We start from the raw sequence: 18,705 nt of genomic DNA, 5'->3' as shown, positions 1-18,705 counted from the left end.
TTTCATAGTATTTCAATAAATACAATTAGTAACCTGCTTTGTTTGTACTCTGGGGTAGTTGAGGATGATTGGTCTGTTCAACCTTAAGATCTTGAAGACGGCAATGTCTAGCCGCCTTCCGCGACACTAACTCTAACCCAATTAAGAAATTTAAATATTCATAGCTAACTTATTATAGGGTTTGTCATGAGCCTTACACTATATTAAGACATAAATTTTTACACGATTTAATTTACCAAAGAAAGCTTTATTTTTAGGAAATGTGACTATCTTTAGCTGACTCATTATGCGAACGAAATGAAAAAATTATGCCCATTCCTATATACTACAATCTGTACATAATTTTAACCAATGTCATGTCTGGAAAGTACGTCACCCATTGGCTGATTTAGAGGGTATGTCTCTATATTATCTCTATTTATGAAACAAATATCTGGCTTATTACATATCAAAAAGTATTAATTCCTGAACGTAGGAGCATCAATGCTGGAATCAAGAGCAATATCATCTTCATAATCATAATCATTTCTAACACCAGTAGTTCGGGCCTCCTCAATAACTTTTTCAACATTAGCAACCTAAGAGTTATAGTTTTAAAATTAAAGGGCAGCTACTATAAAAAACGTATCGCGTTTATAACAGAATTTTCAGGAGAAATAAAATCATAAAATAATCCATGTTTTGTTGGCCCTGGCTATCGGCCTCTCGGGACCAACTGAAATAAATCCTCGGAAAACTTATAAAACATTAATAAATATTACCTCCTTGTTAATTTTTTCAGAGGCATCCTTTTCCTTTTCATCAACCAATGTTCTTGTGATATTAGTCAGCTTGATCAGTGCTTGCAGAATGGATTTTTGTCCTGAAATTTACAGATAACTTGATGTTGAACATATGTTAATTGGAATCAGAAAGCAGTTCACGGTAAAATGTTATCGGTTATCTCCATAATCTATGAATTTAAAAAAAATGCAAGTGGTCAAACGTATATATCATATTCGCACAAAATGATAAACTACAAAAGAAAACCTATAAATAATCTCGCAGTACAAATATATGCACAAAAAATACTGATTTTACGCATGTTTTCTTTCTTAAAGCTTTCCCTTTGTATCATTTGATCTTGGCTATTTAGATTATTTATAGGGCTTCATGTGCCACCTTTACAACATGAAGGCATAAAATGTGTGTTCGCCGTTTGGTAGCTAGCAGCCTCTAAATCTTATTGATTTTTGGAGATAATCGATCCCAGGAATATTTTACCGTGAACTATACCAGATTTAGATATTGATAGGAGAAAATTTAAAGCCACTGATAAAATATATCAAAACATGCACAGGATTAGAATGATCGTCATAAAATGCTATCAATTATCTTACCTTCAATTGCAAGATCAGGTTCCTCTTTATCTTCGCTGTCTTTTTCATCTTTCTTTTCCTCTCTCTCTTCTTCCTCCTCCTCCTCCTGACTTTTCTTGGCGAGGGGCGCCAGTGCAGAGAGAATGTCATTTATATCATTATCATCTTTTTGGGAAGCATTGTCATTGTCTGTAGATTCAAAGAAAGGAGAGAGAACATCCAGAAATTTTTGTTTCAAAGATTTCGAAGATTCTTTTTCCCGAACAGCTTGTAGCTTTTCTGCTTTGACATCTTTTTCTGATTCTGTTTTTAAAAACCACTATGTTATATCGTGAATTAAAAGTGTTTATTGTTTATTGTATAGAAAAGAAGTTAAATTTTTAAAAGCGAAGCTTTTCTATAATAAAGGTCGGTCCGTCTGTCCGAGATAGATAGCTTTTATTTAGGCATGTTAGAATTGTCCTATCGATTTCAAACTTTGCATGATGATTCCTCTAGTAGATAGGTACGATTTAGAAAGAGTAGCAAATCTATAATCATTACCAGAATGTCCGTACGTCCATTTTAAATATGTTGATTTTTCAACTTTTTTTCAACAACAAATTTTTATGTGATCTAAATATCCGTTTGATCTGATTTTTGGTATATTGATTCCTGGGACAACAAAGAACAATATTATAAGCAAAGCAACTCTATAATCAAGTCCTAAGAATGTAAGTATGTCCATAAACTTTATACTGTACCAAGCAGTTTTTCAACAAATTTACTTACAATTTTGCTTCGACGATTATACTTTTATATCCTGATTATTCAGTTCAGACACTATACAAGTGTTAATGTCCGTTTGTCCTACCGTTTCAGTGCTTCGCTTTTATGGATGTTGTCATCCTTGTTATCTTAATTTTTAGCTAGTTTGGGCCTTACGTTCATTCATAGTTAAACGCCTGTAAGGTAGTTGTGTCAAATAGCATTTTAAATTTTTTTAATTTGTTGCAGTTTTTGCTACAATTTTTTTTGTTGGTTGGCTAACTGAATGTAATTTGAAGCTATTTTAACATATTTATAACATACACAACCAACTCTCTAATTGCAAAACCTTTGTAAACTTAACACATAGAGTTCCTTTGAGTATAGCTACAACAGCCTCGTTCTGATCCTCAATCATGTCGCGGATTTTTGATGTTTCCGCGAGGACAAGGTCGGTTAGAGCGGCGGGCAGCTCATTTGTCAGCGCACTTTGGGTGAAATTTACGTTCTGCAACAAGTTTACAAGCTTTATTTTTACACTTTTTACGATTAAATTTCCTACACGTATTTGGTTTATTTCCTTACACAGATAATATACTAGAATTAAACTTACCATTTTCTAATAATTTGTTACTATGAAAATCAAAAACATTAAATGATAGACAGACGAACATTGTTTTAGTTTTAAAGAAAATGTTTGCAAGTTTACGGTAAGGTATGGGGGGAAGGGTTGACCTCATCCCTCCCCAAGGATATATACACGAAAGAAGTACCAAATTGGCATATGTCTGAGATATTCCGCTACAGACATATAGACAAACATCCTACCTCTTTTTATAAAATCTAGATTAAATGCTTATTAAAACATTTTTAAAAAATCATTTTAAAAAAGTTGTGAAATTATTTCTGCATATGTAATACATTATTAAACCATCAGAACCGTATTATCTTAACTGCACAAACTGCTTATTCTCATTTGTTAATCAAACACTATATTTTATGTATTTACTATTGCGATAATTTGCGAATATAAATGAATGAGGATGTGATTATATGTGGAAAAGAACGCAAATCTTTCAAAAGACTAAACAAGTCAATTTTTTGCCCATCATGTTTTTTAATACAGGCTTTTTAAAACAGTTTGATTGGCAGGATGAATTATAGTAAATAGGACAATAAAATCCATAGAGAAATATTTATATTATATAAAAGTAACATGATGTCTATAATATATGTGTGTAGCGAAAAAACGCGCTAACCGCTGAACCAATAATGATATGATTATTTTTTGTTGCTTCTATGGGTTCATTGAAGATTTATCTTATAGGAGGCTACCATCCCATGAGAAATTGGTACCTCATTAATGACATTTTATATGATAAAACTAACTATAATTATACCACTTTAAAGAAATGTAGGGGCAGGTGGTGGGGTGGTTGACCCACAACCTTTCAATTTTAGATGTATAAAGAAGACTAAAAAATATTTTGGGCAAGGGGCGATTTCATTTGGGACGGTTAGGCTATCCGCCACCGTTATAGATAGGATTTCAAGTTACTATTATATAAGGATGATGTTATGCCTAAATGCTAAATATAGGAATCAATAGTTATTAACATGACACACAGACATTTATTTAGGAAACTATAGAGTAACTATGCTACAAATAACACGAGTTCGGGAAGAGGATATCAATATAAAAGTTGTTTAACATTTTTGCAGGGATCGACAGTCCAAATTCGTCAAATATAGCGGCTAAAAGAGCAGCTAAATGCCAAAAATTCAAATGTTCGCTAGTAAAAGATTATCGTAAAAATTACTCTTTGTTAATATAATATATATTTGACTGGCGAAAAAGTTTAAGGCAATGTATAATTTTACTGGTCTGGTTCGTGCTGCGCTATTTAAGAACATTAGTTACAATTACAGTATTGTCCTTATAATCAATATCAATGATTTAATTTGTATTCAGTAAATGTGCAAAGCATTAAATGATTAATTAATACCAAATGAATTAAAACTATATGCATTGCATTACTTCATACTGGATCTAGTCGAATCGAACATACGATTGATTGTATATTTGGCTACAGTCCCTTTCGTGGCAACGCTCCCTAAAGGGCGCTTCTTCGTATGTTCACAGTAGCTTATCTCCTATTTCTAGTCCCTGTGGGGGGCTCTAATCCTGCGGGGCCAATTGCCTAACCCTGTTGGGCAATCATCTAACCCAATATAACCTAACCTAACCTAAAATAACCTATCAAAAGCCATTTTGAAAATATGACGAATCAATAAGGGGCGTTGCCACGAAAGGGACTATACCCGTATTTTTAACGGATGCCATTTAAACAAACCGCAATAGCTAAGAACAAATAAATAATAGACAGGCAGATAAAAGGCCTCGGTACATCGGTTCTAACGATGTGCAAGCATTTGATATTTAGTCAGCCGTAGAGTCTTTAATATTTAAAGTTGTTGAATAAAAACGTTATTCGTACTATCGACTTGATCCCATATAATTCTTTATATACAAAAGATATGCAATAGGTTCTTTGCTAAAAAGTGTTCTTAGAAAACAAAACTATAATCATTATTTTTTAGCACAATTTTGAAAACATATAACAAGGGTATTTATGTCCAAAATTGATCAAAAAATAAAATCTTTGTTACTAGGGATAAGACAGTTGCCGATAAATTTATGTATATACCCAACTCCTGATTACAATTAAATTATTGGTTAAAACGTTTTCACCCTACTTAATGAACCAACCAATCAAGGCCAACGATTACAAAACACATAATAAAATATGTGATAAATCTCGGCTGCTAGCTTATGCTATCTTATAAATGTGGTTTTGTATGCAGACTATTACTGGGTTTTGAATTACATTGGTGAATAATTGGCTTAACTTGGTGGTGTTCAATCATTTCCTTATATTTTAAAATCATATTAGAGTTTCATAATTGCAAAAAAGAAACATTATCAAAAGAGGATATTTAATAATGAGTTAAAATCGAAGGGAAGGGTAGCTTTTGTAATTTATCTATTTGTGGTTTTGATGATGTGATATTATGAAACCTTTGCGGAAGTAAAGGTACACCATTGCATATTCAGGGCATGACAATAATAGATCTACAAATATAGAGGAACACAACTTAGGAAAAGTTTGTGTATAAGCAGTGCAGCCATGAAAAGTTAACAAAATTAAAGTGCCAATTCTAGCAAAACCCTTCTCCTCATTTTGAAAGGGGAGGGAGGGGGGGGGGGGTTTATTTCTTTATGTTTACTTTAGATTGTTTTATGTCAGGTTAAATTTGGTATAGGGCAACCCTGCAGGGTTAGGGCACACCACAAGGAAAAGTCACCGAGGAAAAAGAACTTCTCTAATCCCCTTATTTTTTTTTTCAAAATAAGGACGGGGGCTTTTGTACTCGGTAGGTACTTTGAGGGAAATCTATTTTGTCACAAATCTAATATTAAGACAGTTATTCTGCTCATTCTTGTTAAACCCCAAAATTTACCCCCCCCCCCCCTCCTCTAATGTATACACATAACAGGGATAGGAGAGATAAATCCTTATGTAAAAATCTTCAGTAGTTGAGATTAGAAAACCAAACTTGCTCGGCTGATATTTAAACTAGACAACTGATTTTTTTATTTCTCTTATTATGATTGTCATTCCTTTTACAACCATTAAATAAAGATATGCTCTTTGCAGATCCTTCTGTTCCTGAGATATGAATTGTGATGTATGAGTTTTATCATACTTTGCCATAAGATTTAGGATAGACGGGTGTAAATCTTTGTCTTCCTTTCTTTATTCGCTTCCCTTTAAACTTTTTTAAGGGGGGGGGGTGGTGGTTTTTTTTTCGGAGGAGATTACTCTTAATAGGATGAGGGACCCTCCCCCTCCATAAAAAAATTAAATAGTTTATAACTGTTCTTGACCTATACGAATCCTCACTGTTGAGAAGAACCATATTAATTCAACATTTAGCAAGATCTTAGACAGTAGGCAGATGAACATCTTGTTACTTTTAGTATTCGGCATAAAAGTACCTCTAGCTTCTGAAGGAAATTAATTCTTAATTTTACAATTCTAAAGAAAATTAGACAGACGCATAGTTCTATTTAATCAGTTGCATCAGTGTATATTTAAATCTTAATCCATTACTGTTCAACTAAAAAACCAACAAAGTCGAGACAATTAGAATTTTTAAAAAGATTTTACCCAATTATAATGATCTAAATTACCCCAATATACCTGGAATTAAGGATATATGAAACCAAGCGAATTGATTTAAAGTATCATCAAAGCTGCCTATTTGTATACATATAAAATACATGCCATTGCATGTATTTTATTTCTATCAGCGAAGATTCTTCATTTAATACCTATATTTGAGACAACTTTTACTACACAGAAACTTCCCATTTTTAACAACAACAAAATCCCTGCCCCTCTCAGAGAGCCTCGAACCCACGACATACGGATAAGGAAACCAACATTCTATAAATGAGCTACATTGGAGTCCAATTATTAGTTGTGAAAATAGACGATGTATACAAAAACTTATTTCTTATAGTATACTTTAAAATTTCAAGTTCTTCCATGTCTATCATCATAGCTCAGGGGTAGAGTTGAGGTTCCATTCAGAGAGTTTTCAGTTCAAAACTACCCAAACACCAAATTTAATTTTCACTGTCTGAGATAATAAGTAATACAAAATTTTAGAATATTTTTAATCATTTACATTATACATTATACAGTCACTTAAAATATTAAAATATTTTTTTAATTTGTTTTTGGTGAGACTCAATCTTGCATCCATTAAACCAAATATCAGTGGTAAAACAAATTATTTTCTCACCAAACCTCCAAATCTCTACAGGGGTATGCGTGTTTTGTAGATTTATTGTTTTAGTCTGACTGTAAATGCCAAAATATAAAAGATTGAAAAAAATATTGTTTTAGTGGTGTGTCTTGAACCACCATCCTTGGCATCTATAACCTGTTGCCTTAACCGAAAGAGCTAATTTGGCATGAGACATATGCGAGTGTTTTACAGTCTTCTTTTAAATGCCAAAGTATATAATATTGAAATAAATTTTTTTTCAATAGTGTGTCTTGAACCACCATCCTTGACATCTGAAACCTGTTGCCTTAACCAAAAGAGCAAATTTAGTATGAGACATATATGTATGTTCAACAGTATTACTTTAAATGCCAAAGTTATATAATATTGAAAAAAATATTGTTTCAGTGGTGTGTCTTGAACCACCATCCTTGACATCTGAAACCTGTTGCCTTAACCAAAAAAGCTAATTCAGCATAAGACATGTGTTTGTGTTCAACAGTATTATTTTATATGCCAAAGTATATAATATTGAAAATAATATTGTTTCAGTGGTGTGTCTTGAACCACCATCCTTGACATCTGAAATCTGATGCCTTAAGCAAAAGAGCTATCTCAGCATGAAACATTAATATAAGTTTTACAGTCTTCTTTTAAATTCCAATCTACATAACATATGACATATGTGAGTGTTCTACAGTCTTATTTTAAATGCCAAAGTATATAATATTGAAAATAATATTGTTTCAGTGGTGTGTCTTGAACCACCATCCTTGACATCTGAAACCTGTTGCCTTAACCAAAAGAGCTAATTCAGCATGCGACATAAGTCAATGTTCAACAGTCTTATTTTAAATGCCAAAGTATATAATCCTGAAAATAATATTGTTTCAGTGGTGTGTCTTGAACCACCATCCTTGACACCTGAAACCTGTTGCCTTAACCAAAAGAGCTAATTTAGCATGAGACATATGAGAGTGTTCAACAGTCTTATTTAAAATGCAAAAGTATATAATATTGAAAAAATATTGTTTCAGAGGTGTGTCTTGAACCACCATCCTTGACATCTGAAACCTGTTGCCTTAACCAAAAGAGCTAATTTAGCAAGAGACATATGTTGGTGTTCAATAGTCTTACTTTAAATGCCAAAGTATATAATATTGAAAAAATATTGTTTCAGTGGTGGGTCTTGAACCACCCTCCTTGATATCTGAAATTTGACGCCTTAACCAAAGGAGCTATTTCAGTATGAAAGATTTATATGTGTTTTACAGTCTTCTTTTAATGCCAAAGTATATAATATTGAAAAAAATATTGTTTCAGTGGTGTGTCTTGAACCAACATCCTTGACATCTGAAACCTTTTGCCTTAACCAAAAGAGCTAACATAGCATGAGACATAAGTGAGTGTTCAATAGTCTGATTTTAAATGCCAAAGTATATAATATTGAAAAAATATTGTTTCAGTGGTGTGTCTTGAACCACCATCCTTGACATCTGAAACCTGTTGCCTTAACCAAAAAAGCTAATTCAGCATGAGACATATGTGAGTGTTCAACAGTCTTAATTAAAATGCCAATGTATATAATATTGAAAAAAATATTGTTTCAGTGGTGTGTCTTGAACCACCATCCTTGACATCTGAAACCTGTTGCCTTAACCAAAAGAGCAAATTTAGTATGAGACATATATGTATGTTCAACAGTATTACTTTAAATGCCAAAGTATATAATATTGAAAATAATATTGTTTCAGTGGTTTGTCTTGAACCACCATCCTTGACATCTGAAACCTGTTGCCTTAACCAAAAGAGCAAATTTAGTATGAGACATATATGTATGTTCAACAGTATTACTTTAAATGCCAAAGTATATAATATTTTTAAAAATATTGTTTCAGTGGTGTGTCTTGAACCACCATCCTTGACTTCTGAAACCTGTTGCCTTAACCAAAAAAGCTAATTTAGCATGAGACATATATTTGTGTTCAACAGTCTTTTTTTAAATGCCAAAGTATATAATATTAAAAATAATATTGTTTCAGTGGTGTGTCTTGAACCACCCTCCTTGACATCTGAAATCTGACGCCTTAAGCAAAAGAGCTACCTCAGCATGAAACATTGATAAATGTTTTACAGTCTTCTTTTAAATGCCAATGTATATAAGATTGAAAAAAATATTGTTTCAATGGTGGGTCTTGAACCACCATCCTAGATATCTGAAACCTGATGCCTTAACCAAAAGAGCTATTTCATTAAGAGAAATATGAATTTGTTCAACAGTCTTATTTTAAATGTCAAAATATTGTTTCAGTGGTGGGTCTTGAACCACACCAGTTGAGACTTGATATCTGAAACCTAATGTCTTAACCAAAAGAGCCATATAATCATAAGACATATATATATATTTTACAGTCTCAGTTTAAATGCCAAAGTATACAAGATTGAAATAAAATATTTCCCCTTGCCCTCATCTTTCTTTTCCTTCTCTGCATTAACACAGCATTCTTTTTTTTAAACCTACCTCTGTTTATGTTACAACATGTTGTGATAAACACAACATGTTTTCAAAAACATATTTGATGTTGTCTTTTTTTTAAAAATCTAAAGAGAGAGTGAAATAAAGTGTATAAATTAAAATTTCAGTTTATAAAGGTCAGTAAATTAAATTTTAAATTGGTTATTAAATCATGCCAATACATTTTAAAGATTCTAAGAAATGTAAAACCAATTTGGGCAAGTATTTACCAAGAAAATTATCTTATCTTAAAATTTTGTTTCTATATTTTCTAACCTATAGGGTGACGATAAAATTGTTCTATAAGATCATAATAGGTAACTAGCCAATAGCGAGATAGTTATATCGAGCCAACTCTAGTAAGTCATATAATGTATTTCTTTTTGCTGATTTTATATGTTCCTTTACAAGTTTCTTTAAAATCGTGAAACTAGACTATAACTAACATTGTCTGCCGTCCTTGAACAAAGTACACAAGGTTTTCTCAGCTGCTATTCAAGAAAGATAGACAGAAATTATTTTTTTTATTGTCATTGGGTAACTTTTATATAACTTACATTGTCCATCTAGTCACTAATGTTAACTTAATTTCTAAGGAGTGCTTACTGAAATCTTTTGAAATTTCTATAAAGGTTCTACTGTATCTACTTTATTATGATGGTTATGCTATTCAAAAAAAAGGAATAGTTGTCATTCTTGATATAAAAATTGTTTTTAATTAATTCTAATTTAAGCTCATTTGTTAAATGGAAATGATTGAACTTGGTATATACAAAAGCATCTTGCCAATATTTGTGATTTAATTCTTAAATATTTAGGTTTTTATTAAAAAGTCGTGTTTTAAAAATAACTGTCTAGTAAATACATATCAAAGATGATAAATAGTTATAAAAATTCTTAAATGGCTACTGCAAGTCTAAAAAAGCAATCACTTTTATGTTTCGTGCATTGCATTCAAATTTATGTTGACTAAATGCCAGTATAAAAATGGTAATGTCTGACATTGAATTTCTGAACTATCCTATAAGTCGAAGACGATTCATTATTTTTAGATAAATTTAAGCTTGTTTCCTTTAGTAGAAGCTGAGTTATATCATTGAGCTTGATGATGGCCTGGGTTATCAACCTATCATTCGCCAAACTTTTCCTAAATAAAAGAATAAATATCAATATTTGGAAAAATTATTGTGAGAATAACTCGAATATTATTAAGATATATTTTTAAAAGCAAAGCTTTTCTATAATAAGGATCGGCCCGTCCGACCGGAACGGATAGTTTTTTTTCGCTGATTTAGGCATGTTATAATTGTCCTATCGATTTCACCATTTGCATGGTGATTCCTGTAGTAGTTAGGTACGATATAGAAAGCTTAGCAATTCTATAATCGTTACTAGAGTGTGTACGTCCAATTTAAACAAGTTATTTTTTGAAAACTTTTTTAACATCAAATTTATACCACTTACTTCTATTTTTAAAATATTAAAAGCTACAAATAATAATTAGGGTTTGGATAAGTGATATTCTTATAATCCATTGTCCTATCCCTGTATTCTTGTTAATACCCTAGGAAAACTCCTCCCTTTTCAAAAGAAGGATTTAGAGTTGATAAAAGAATTTCTTTATCAACTTTGGGCTTGGCGTAGATTAGGAGTAAATAAAATATAATTATTTATAAAAATGCAATACCTATAAATTTCACAAAATGAAAAATAATTTAAGAAATAATTCCTGTTTTGCTAGCCAGTAATTTTGAGCTACACTGAAATATTTGATAAAAGTATAAATCTTTTTTTTTGAAAATAGTTAGCTCCCATAAACAAACAAAATTACCTCAACCCCTTTTGCGATGCCACTAGAATCTACTGGCACAGCCACTAGTATTAATAAAACCAATATACTTTGTGACTTTCACAAACCCAAAAGTGTACATAATTTGAAGGTCTTTTTTGCAGCAAACTTTTTTAGTTGTCATTAAAATTGTTGCTAAAATGAGTTTTTGTTAACCAAAAAATGCTAACTATCATTGTCCTTCTCTTCTAGGGATAAAGAGATAAATAAATGGATTATAAAAAAATATCCCTCAATAATTTTATACCCATAATTTAATATGGAACACCTATTAAGGAAGAGTACACCACTAGGTTTATTCTTTATGGACCCAAATAAGACTTAATGAAGTGCATGATATCTAGGCCAAGCATACTACATATAATCAACTCTTGGATTGCACAGCCTTAGTCTCAATGTCCTTAAATTGCATGATAATGAGTCACACCTTTATTTTAGTCAAAGCATTCCCCCTTTTGTTTCTCTTAATAAAACCTACATTTCTGTGTGAATTGTAAAGGATTAAACATTGTAAAAATGCTTTAAACTAAATGAGCGTAAGGATCAATTTTAAATATACCGTTCAAGCATCGATCATAACACCGCCTTTAAAAAGTGGATAGGTTATCAGTTACGCTAATTTATCTTCTAGTACTTATCCTTTTATCCCTTTTTTTACCTACACCCCTTTGTGTCTATCTGATTCTTTTTAACATAAAACGGGCCCCATATAAAATTAAACCTTTTTTTTATAATTTCCATAGCTTTACATTAGATTTAAGAATTTAGAAGTATCATACTTATTATTTTTTTATTATATTTGAAAATATGAAGATGTGTTCAGAAGAAGATCAGGCAATAAATGTCAAATCGATCTTTCTTTCAAATTACCGTCATGATCATTATATGGAGATTTCTAAACCAATCTCCTTTAAAAATAAAGCAACATAAGGAAAAGACTTTTTTTTTTTTTTAATTTTATGAAGATTTTTAAAAATTAAAAAATTAATTAAAAGGTTCAGCACAAAGAAATTAGGATTCAGCAAGTTGAGACGAAGTTTTTTTATTAATTTAGTCTCTAATATGTCAAAAAAAATGGTCAAATACGCTTCTAGAGAAGCTCTACTATGAAACTCTATTATCATAACAGAGCTTATAGACAGTGGGGTTAATCCAAATAAATGCAGTGTCATTCTCCAGGTATATGGCAATAGAAAAAGAAAAGCCTTCCCATAAATTCCTATGTTTATTTTCTGTCATTGACAGGTGTTGCATATTTTAAGGAAAGATGGGTTGTTTCTTTACTTTTTTTGTTAGGGCACAATTTAGAAACGACTAGCCAGCCAGAGATCTTAATAGGTTAGCCATTTGATATTAAATTGATATAATTATCCCTTCTGTATATTAAAATTATAGGTTGAAGAGTTTGACTTCTACTAGTTTGAAACCAACCAATCATAATTCAATAAAAGTAATCATAGTTTTTGAGCTAACGAATAAAATAATATGGTTATTAAACTCTGGGTGTATTTTACAGTCCTTGCTAATAAATGTGTTATCATATTTTGTTTTCCCCAAAGATAAAGTGTCTTGTAGCCAACTCTACATGGGTTGTTGTAACGATAAACTAGCCTTTAAGTATAGAATAGCTAAGCTCTCAAAAATAACCTGTAGACCGCAAGTACATAATTAGACCTTTTATGTCTATAATTGAGAATTGCTTTACATACTTAAACACCAAAGAAAATCTATAATCATCTTGGAATAAATAAAATTTGCAATATATTTATAAATCTTTAATAAAACAGGGGAATAATTATCTAGCTATTTTAATCCTAAGGTTTTTGTATTGGTTTATCAAATATCTTGGCTGCTATATGAGATAAACTTCAGATATTTCTCATTAGCATTTAATATAATAAATAATTTATTTATACATCTGCTTAGACTGTTTTGATATTAAAAAATACTTTTAAAATCTGTTTAGGCTTCACTACGTATGGATATTGTCATCCTTGTTTTCAATTCTTATGACTTGCAACTTATTCCATGGAAGAGGGAAAGATCTTCAATATTTTTTAATGATTTAGATTCTGTATATTTGTGTGGGTCTTTCGCCAAAATTGGCGGTAGGTTACGAAAGATTTGAATTAAAACTAAGGATTTAGTGCATTCGCTCGTCGTCTGGGAGGTGACAGGTTCGAATATCGGGCTAAACTGCGTTAAAACCAACGACTTTAAAAGGTGTACATAATAATGTTATTTCAGATGGTGGAAATGCTTTGGTTCAAAACAGGCGCAAAACATCAACATTTGGGTTGGTTTGGGTTGTTAGTCTCTAAGAACAGTCTATAAAAGTAGCATTGTTACCAACCTTCCCGCGAAACTGGTATTAATCTGTTATAGAGGTATTCAGATGTAATCAAATTCTAACTAATGGAAAAGTAGCAAAAAATAGAGTGCTCTCTCCTTGACTATGATGACACTTTGTCTGATATTAAAAAACCTTTGTGAAACATGTCAAAAATGTCTTATCTAACTTTTCAATTATCATAATATGTTTCAATATTTTTTTTGTAAATCACTTAATAATATACACTTTTGTCGGTAGTTCTATAGAAAAAACCTTTCATTTTTTTTTATTTATTATGTCACAATTTTATTACCTAAATTTAAACTTACTATCATGAAGAATGAAAATTAATTACTCAAATATTTTTGTGCTTCGCTCTTATGGATAATTTTGTCATTAACGTTGAATTTTTTTCTCGCAAAAAAACAAGCATAGATATAAATATTATGTTAGAGAAAGTTGAAGTTTTGTTTCGCAGAACAATATTATTTAAATTCAATCGAGAGAAAAAACTGATAATAGTTGTTTGCAAATAAAACAAGTATGAAAACATTCATGATGAAGAAGCTTAACAAATAAGACAATTATAGATTTATAATAAAAGAGTGATAGCTGGAACTTAAATGATAATAGTTATATCTCGCATCATATCATAAACAGCAATGTACAATTATAAGATAAAAAACAGTTTTTTAACCCCGAGATGCCAAAGTTTTTTCGAGAACCGGCTCTAATTCACCGGATTTTAATAGGTTTCGAATGAATACGAGAAAGACGTTTAACTTATTTAATCCTTCAATAACATCTTGGAGTGAAAAATGTTATATTATCTAAGAGATTCTATGGTTGTAGGTTTCATGCCTTGACGTTCTATTTATACTAATAGGACAATTCTAACATGCCAATAAAGATCAACCTAACCTCCCCAACCCTCTTGTATAGAGCCTAGGGGTGAAGCAATTATTATGCATAAAAATACAAAGTTTCTAATTTTGAAGTTACTATTGTTACATAGATTTTCAGGCAAGATTTGAAATCAGTTTGGTGATTCTAACATAGCTAAATTATAGACCAGAACTGGTTGTTATGGACAATCGGAAGAACAGCTTTGCTTTTTAAAAATGTATGAAATTAAAGTTTTTTGAATTGTGGAAAAGATTAAATCTATCACGAGAATTTTCAGAAAACAAAAGTGCAACACAAAACAACAAAAAAATTAAAAAGAAAGGAAAACAAGAAATATTCATATTAGAGAATCTTAAATATACAATTTTTGAAATTGCAAATACAGGTAACAGGTAGATATTGAGGTTTTTGCATGAAATTCCGGATACTTATCTTGTTAAGCAGCCGAGAAAAAATCCCCTATCACTTCACTATTTTAGGGAAGTGGGAGGGTCCGAGGGATAACAAACAAAGTTAGCTATAGCTTAGTAGCGTTATAAAAATTATACATAACATAATATTACAATCTTCAGTGTAATGGACATTAAAGTAAAACACTAGAGGGAGAAAGGGTTAAATAACTGTATCTCCCCATCGCAACTACCTTGCGCAACCTTTCTATTGGGCCATTCAAAATCAACCAATGGTGTCACTTATATCAACACAGTTAAGTAGCAGAAAATAATTTAGAAACAAACGAAAGAGGTTTTTGAAAAATGAAGGGAGGTAGTTGTCTGTATATACATCTATACTTATAGTTCTGTTTAGTGGACTGACAGACAGACAAATTAAGATGTTAAAACATTCAGGGGTTGACTTTCCTTAACTGAAAAAACAGTTTTTGTTTCGGCATAAATGTATAAACACCATTATTTTTTGTTTCTCAGAAATTGGGCGTCTCAACACAAAATGATGCAAAATTTGTAAATAATTGATTTCTAAATGTCATTTCAAATACTTTCTTCTTAGATTAAATTTTAAAGTAATTAAATTTTTATTACTTGTTTTTTAAGAAAAAAAATTTACCACGGATACTTTAATGAAAAATTAAAGACCCAGGCTTAAAAAAAAATATTATCTTTCATACGATAGATATAATTTTTAATTATTATTTCTTAAAACCAACAGAGGGATTGTCCTGGCCATTAAACTGTTTACCAATCCATTGTCGTGTTATTAAAGATCTAATAACATTTAAAAGTTGCTTCTAGAGGTTTTTTTTAATAAGCTCTTTATAGTTTCTATAAAAAAATGACGTCATATGACAATAGTCCAATTTTCTAATATGACGTAATTTGAGATTTTTGGCCAAAAGTTTTCAAATTTATCCCTTTTTTAAAGGCAATAAATTAAAAAAACTAAATCCTAAATTAAGTCAAATTAGAATAATGGACAATTCTATGACGTCATTTTGTAAAGGCACTATAAAGAGCTTCGTTTTTTACTGAGGAAAATTTCTTACTTGACAGATTTTTGGAGGTCGTCCAGTTGGTCAGGGGAGTCTTCCAGCTTTTCTTCCTGCTCCAGAATCAGCTGTTTGATCTCTGCAGTTTCAGCCTAAATAAGAAACTTTTAATAACGAAGCTGCTCTTTACATACCTTTGATTAATATTTCTGGGGACGGTTGATAACAACGTAGGTGCAGATTTTTATAATATGTTACTTTTAAGGCATTAACATCTCAACTATTGCAAAAAACTATTGCTCGAACTTTGTCTGGAAGTCTTAACTGAGCATGGTAATAATTTTCGCCTATTGTGGGCAAAGATAATCCCCATAATCTTACTAATAATATCGGACATCTCAAATTGTGCCAGTAGGTAAAACTTTGACATCTTACGTCATGACGCTTTTTGGGATGAGATTCGAATTCATCACCTTCCCAACACAGAGGGTTTCTTAAGAATGTTCGTTAGATTGCACATTAGTCTATATAGTCATTTGTTTGTCTGTTTATCATGTTGCCAACTATTTCTCTGTGCTTCGCTACTTATATAAGTTGTCATCCTCGTTTATCTAATTAGTAAATCACCTGAATAAATTGAGCTAGGGCAGGGAGAGCTTTCAAAGCAGTCTTCGTGTTCTTCTTATTTTCTTCCTACAAATATATTAAAATTATAGTTCCAATTTTCAATTTGTCACTAGCAAGAAACACAAATTAAGGCAAAAGTTCAGTCTAGCAGCTAGGGAGGAAGAGGGAATTAGACTTGAAATTACACTGGTAGTACTAAAATTTTATTCAATATGATGGCAAAAATTTCGGGTACTTTTATAGAAATTTGATTGGTTAGTTACAAACTTTTAGTGTCCATGCATTTGAAAAATAATTTTAATCTACAGGGGTAATTTTTATCACAAAGTTGGGTGTAAATTAATTCATCGTCCATTGTCTTATCCCTTAAGATCCCTGCTAAAAGCCAATTAATGATATGTACAAGTGATGATACAGAAATCAAAACTATAAATTTGAAATGTTATGCTTATTTGTAATACAGACAGACACAGTATCATACCCTACCCATAGAGAAGCTGCAACTCTAAAAATTGCCATGCAGCACGTCTCATAAAAACCTCTTCCCAATGACATTTTTGATTGCAGTGGATGGAAGAATTTTTTTGGGACAAATTACTGCATGTTTTTAAGTTTATTGGAACTAAACTATGTAAATAATAAAATCATCCTATTAGTTTGAAATATTAATGATAAATCAAAAATATATTCCACTTAGAACTCTTAAAAATTATGCATAAAATTTTTGCACATTTTTAGTTGTGTTTAAAAATTTCACTGACAGTTATTACATAATGTTTTAGTGATTTTTATAGATCCTTTACTGTTAACTTAGCTCAAGCTTTTAAAGAACATTTGTGTTCATTAGTAGCACAGCAACAATTGGTCAAATCCTATTTTTATGGATATGCTATAGTTCCCTTAGTCGTAAATATTCCCTTATATCCGGCTATGTAAATATAAGGAAACTTTTATGTTATCCTAGGAAATTTTATGGGATTTGGCCTAATATACTAAAAATATTTTTAAAATATACAAAATTAAACTTTTTTCATAGACATATTTTAAGTAGAACAGAAAAGCAATGTATATAATCATAAAATGTCATAACATCTAATAAAAATCATTATTTTTTGTAAAGTTTTTGACATTTCAACATGTATTTATTTCAACTTTATGTCCAATATCTATCTTGACTGTAGTACACCGTTATTATAAAAACGACATTATATTCTATGTTACAATTCATTTTTACACAAACAATATACAATTTAAATATCTATTCTTGATTAGCATTGCACAGACAGATTAATGAATAGTGATGCTGCAAAAATATATAAAAAAATAATAAGACTCCTTGATTAGTTGTGTATATAGTGAAGCTTATCCATTCTCTTGGTATTTACGTAGCTTCAGTATACGTCAAACATAACGTTTTAAGTATAAAGTAGTTTAAGTATAAAGAAGTATAAAAATTGGCTATAATTTTTTTGTGAATTTCAAAACTTAGAATTATAAGTATACTATTTTGATATTTTGGATAATTCTTCTATGGTAACTATCCTAATTTGATAATATCATAAATTATCAGGTAATTTTTTTTTATCCCCTCTGATACTTTTTTGTTCGGGTTTTTAATCAAAGGGGTTTAGCCTACCTCCTCTTAAAATAGACAGAAAATTATCTAGAACCATGATAAAAATTGCAACAAATTCTTATCAAAAGTTTACCTGTTCTTGTAAAAGAATTCCAGAAATTTCGTTAAGCTTACTCAATGCCTAAAATATATGGTAATATGATAACTTTTATAATGGGAACGTTACATTATTTGATTTTATGTTGACTCTACTACTGGTACTTAATTGTACGTTTGCCATCATAATTAAAATCGATAGGACTATTTTAACACGCTAAAATTAACAATCACCGCTATCCGTTACGACCGGACGGACGGATCCTAATTGTAGAAAAGCTTTGCTGTTAAGTATATGAGTTAGTAGTTGGTACTTTACTGACCTTTAGGATGACAACTTCGGTGTCAGAGTTTACAGAACTTCGTGATTCATCAAATCTAGATAGATACATATATAC

At 30.8% G+C, this 18,705-nt stretch overlaps 1 protein-coding gene across 1 annotated transcript in view; it reads right to left on the bottom strand.

Annotated features, from left to right (window-relative positions):
- Positions 1-458: 458 nt before the first annotated feature.
- LOC145326574 (uncharacterized) overlaps positions 459-18,705 on the bottom strand; it is a 37,703-nt gene continuing 19,456 nt past the window's right edge. Inside the window, exons 9-17 of the mRNA XM_080169945.1 lie at positions 18,631-18,685; positions 18,345-18,392; positions 16,636-16,701; positions 16,066-16,160; positions 10,551-10,624; positions 2,483-2,615; positions 1,380-1,663; positions 762-862; positions 459-578 (exon numbers count right to left, since the gene is read on the bottom strand). Coding sequence (XP_080026071.1) covers positions 459-578; positions 762-862; positions 1,380-1,663; positions 2,483-2,615; positions 10,551-10,624; positions 16,066-16,160; positions 16,636-16,701; positions 18,345-18,392; positions 18,631-18,685 — 976 coding nt within the window. The remainder of the gene's footprint in view (positions 579-761; positions 863-1,379; positions 1,664-2,482; positions 2,616-10,550; positions 10,625-16,065; positions 16,161-16,635; positions 16,702-18,344; positions 18,393-18,630; positions 18,686-18,705) is intronic.

Source organism: Acartia tonsa, chromosome 8 (genome assembly GCF_053477335.1).
Source record: "Acartia tonsa isolate MP-2025a chromosome 8, ASM5347733v1, whole genome shotgun sequence".
Taxonomy (NCBI): Eukaryota; Metazoa; Arthropoda; class Copepoda; order Calanoida; family Acartiidae; genus Acartia; species Acartia tonsa.
The sequence above is the reverse complement of the archived record's forward strand: the minus strand, read 5'-3'. Positions and strand labels throughout refer to the sequence as shown.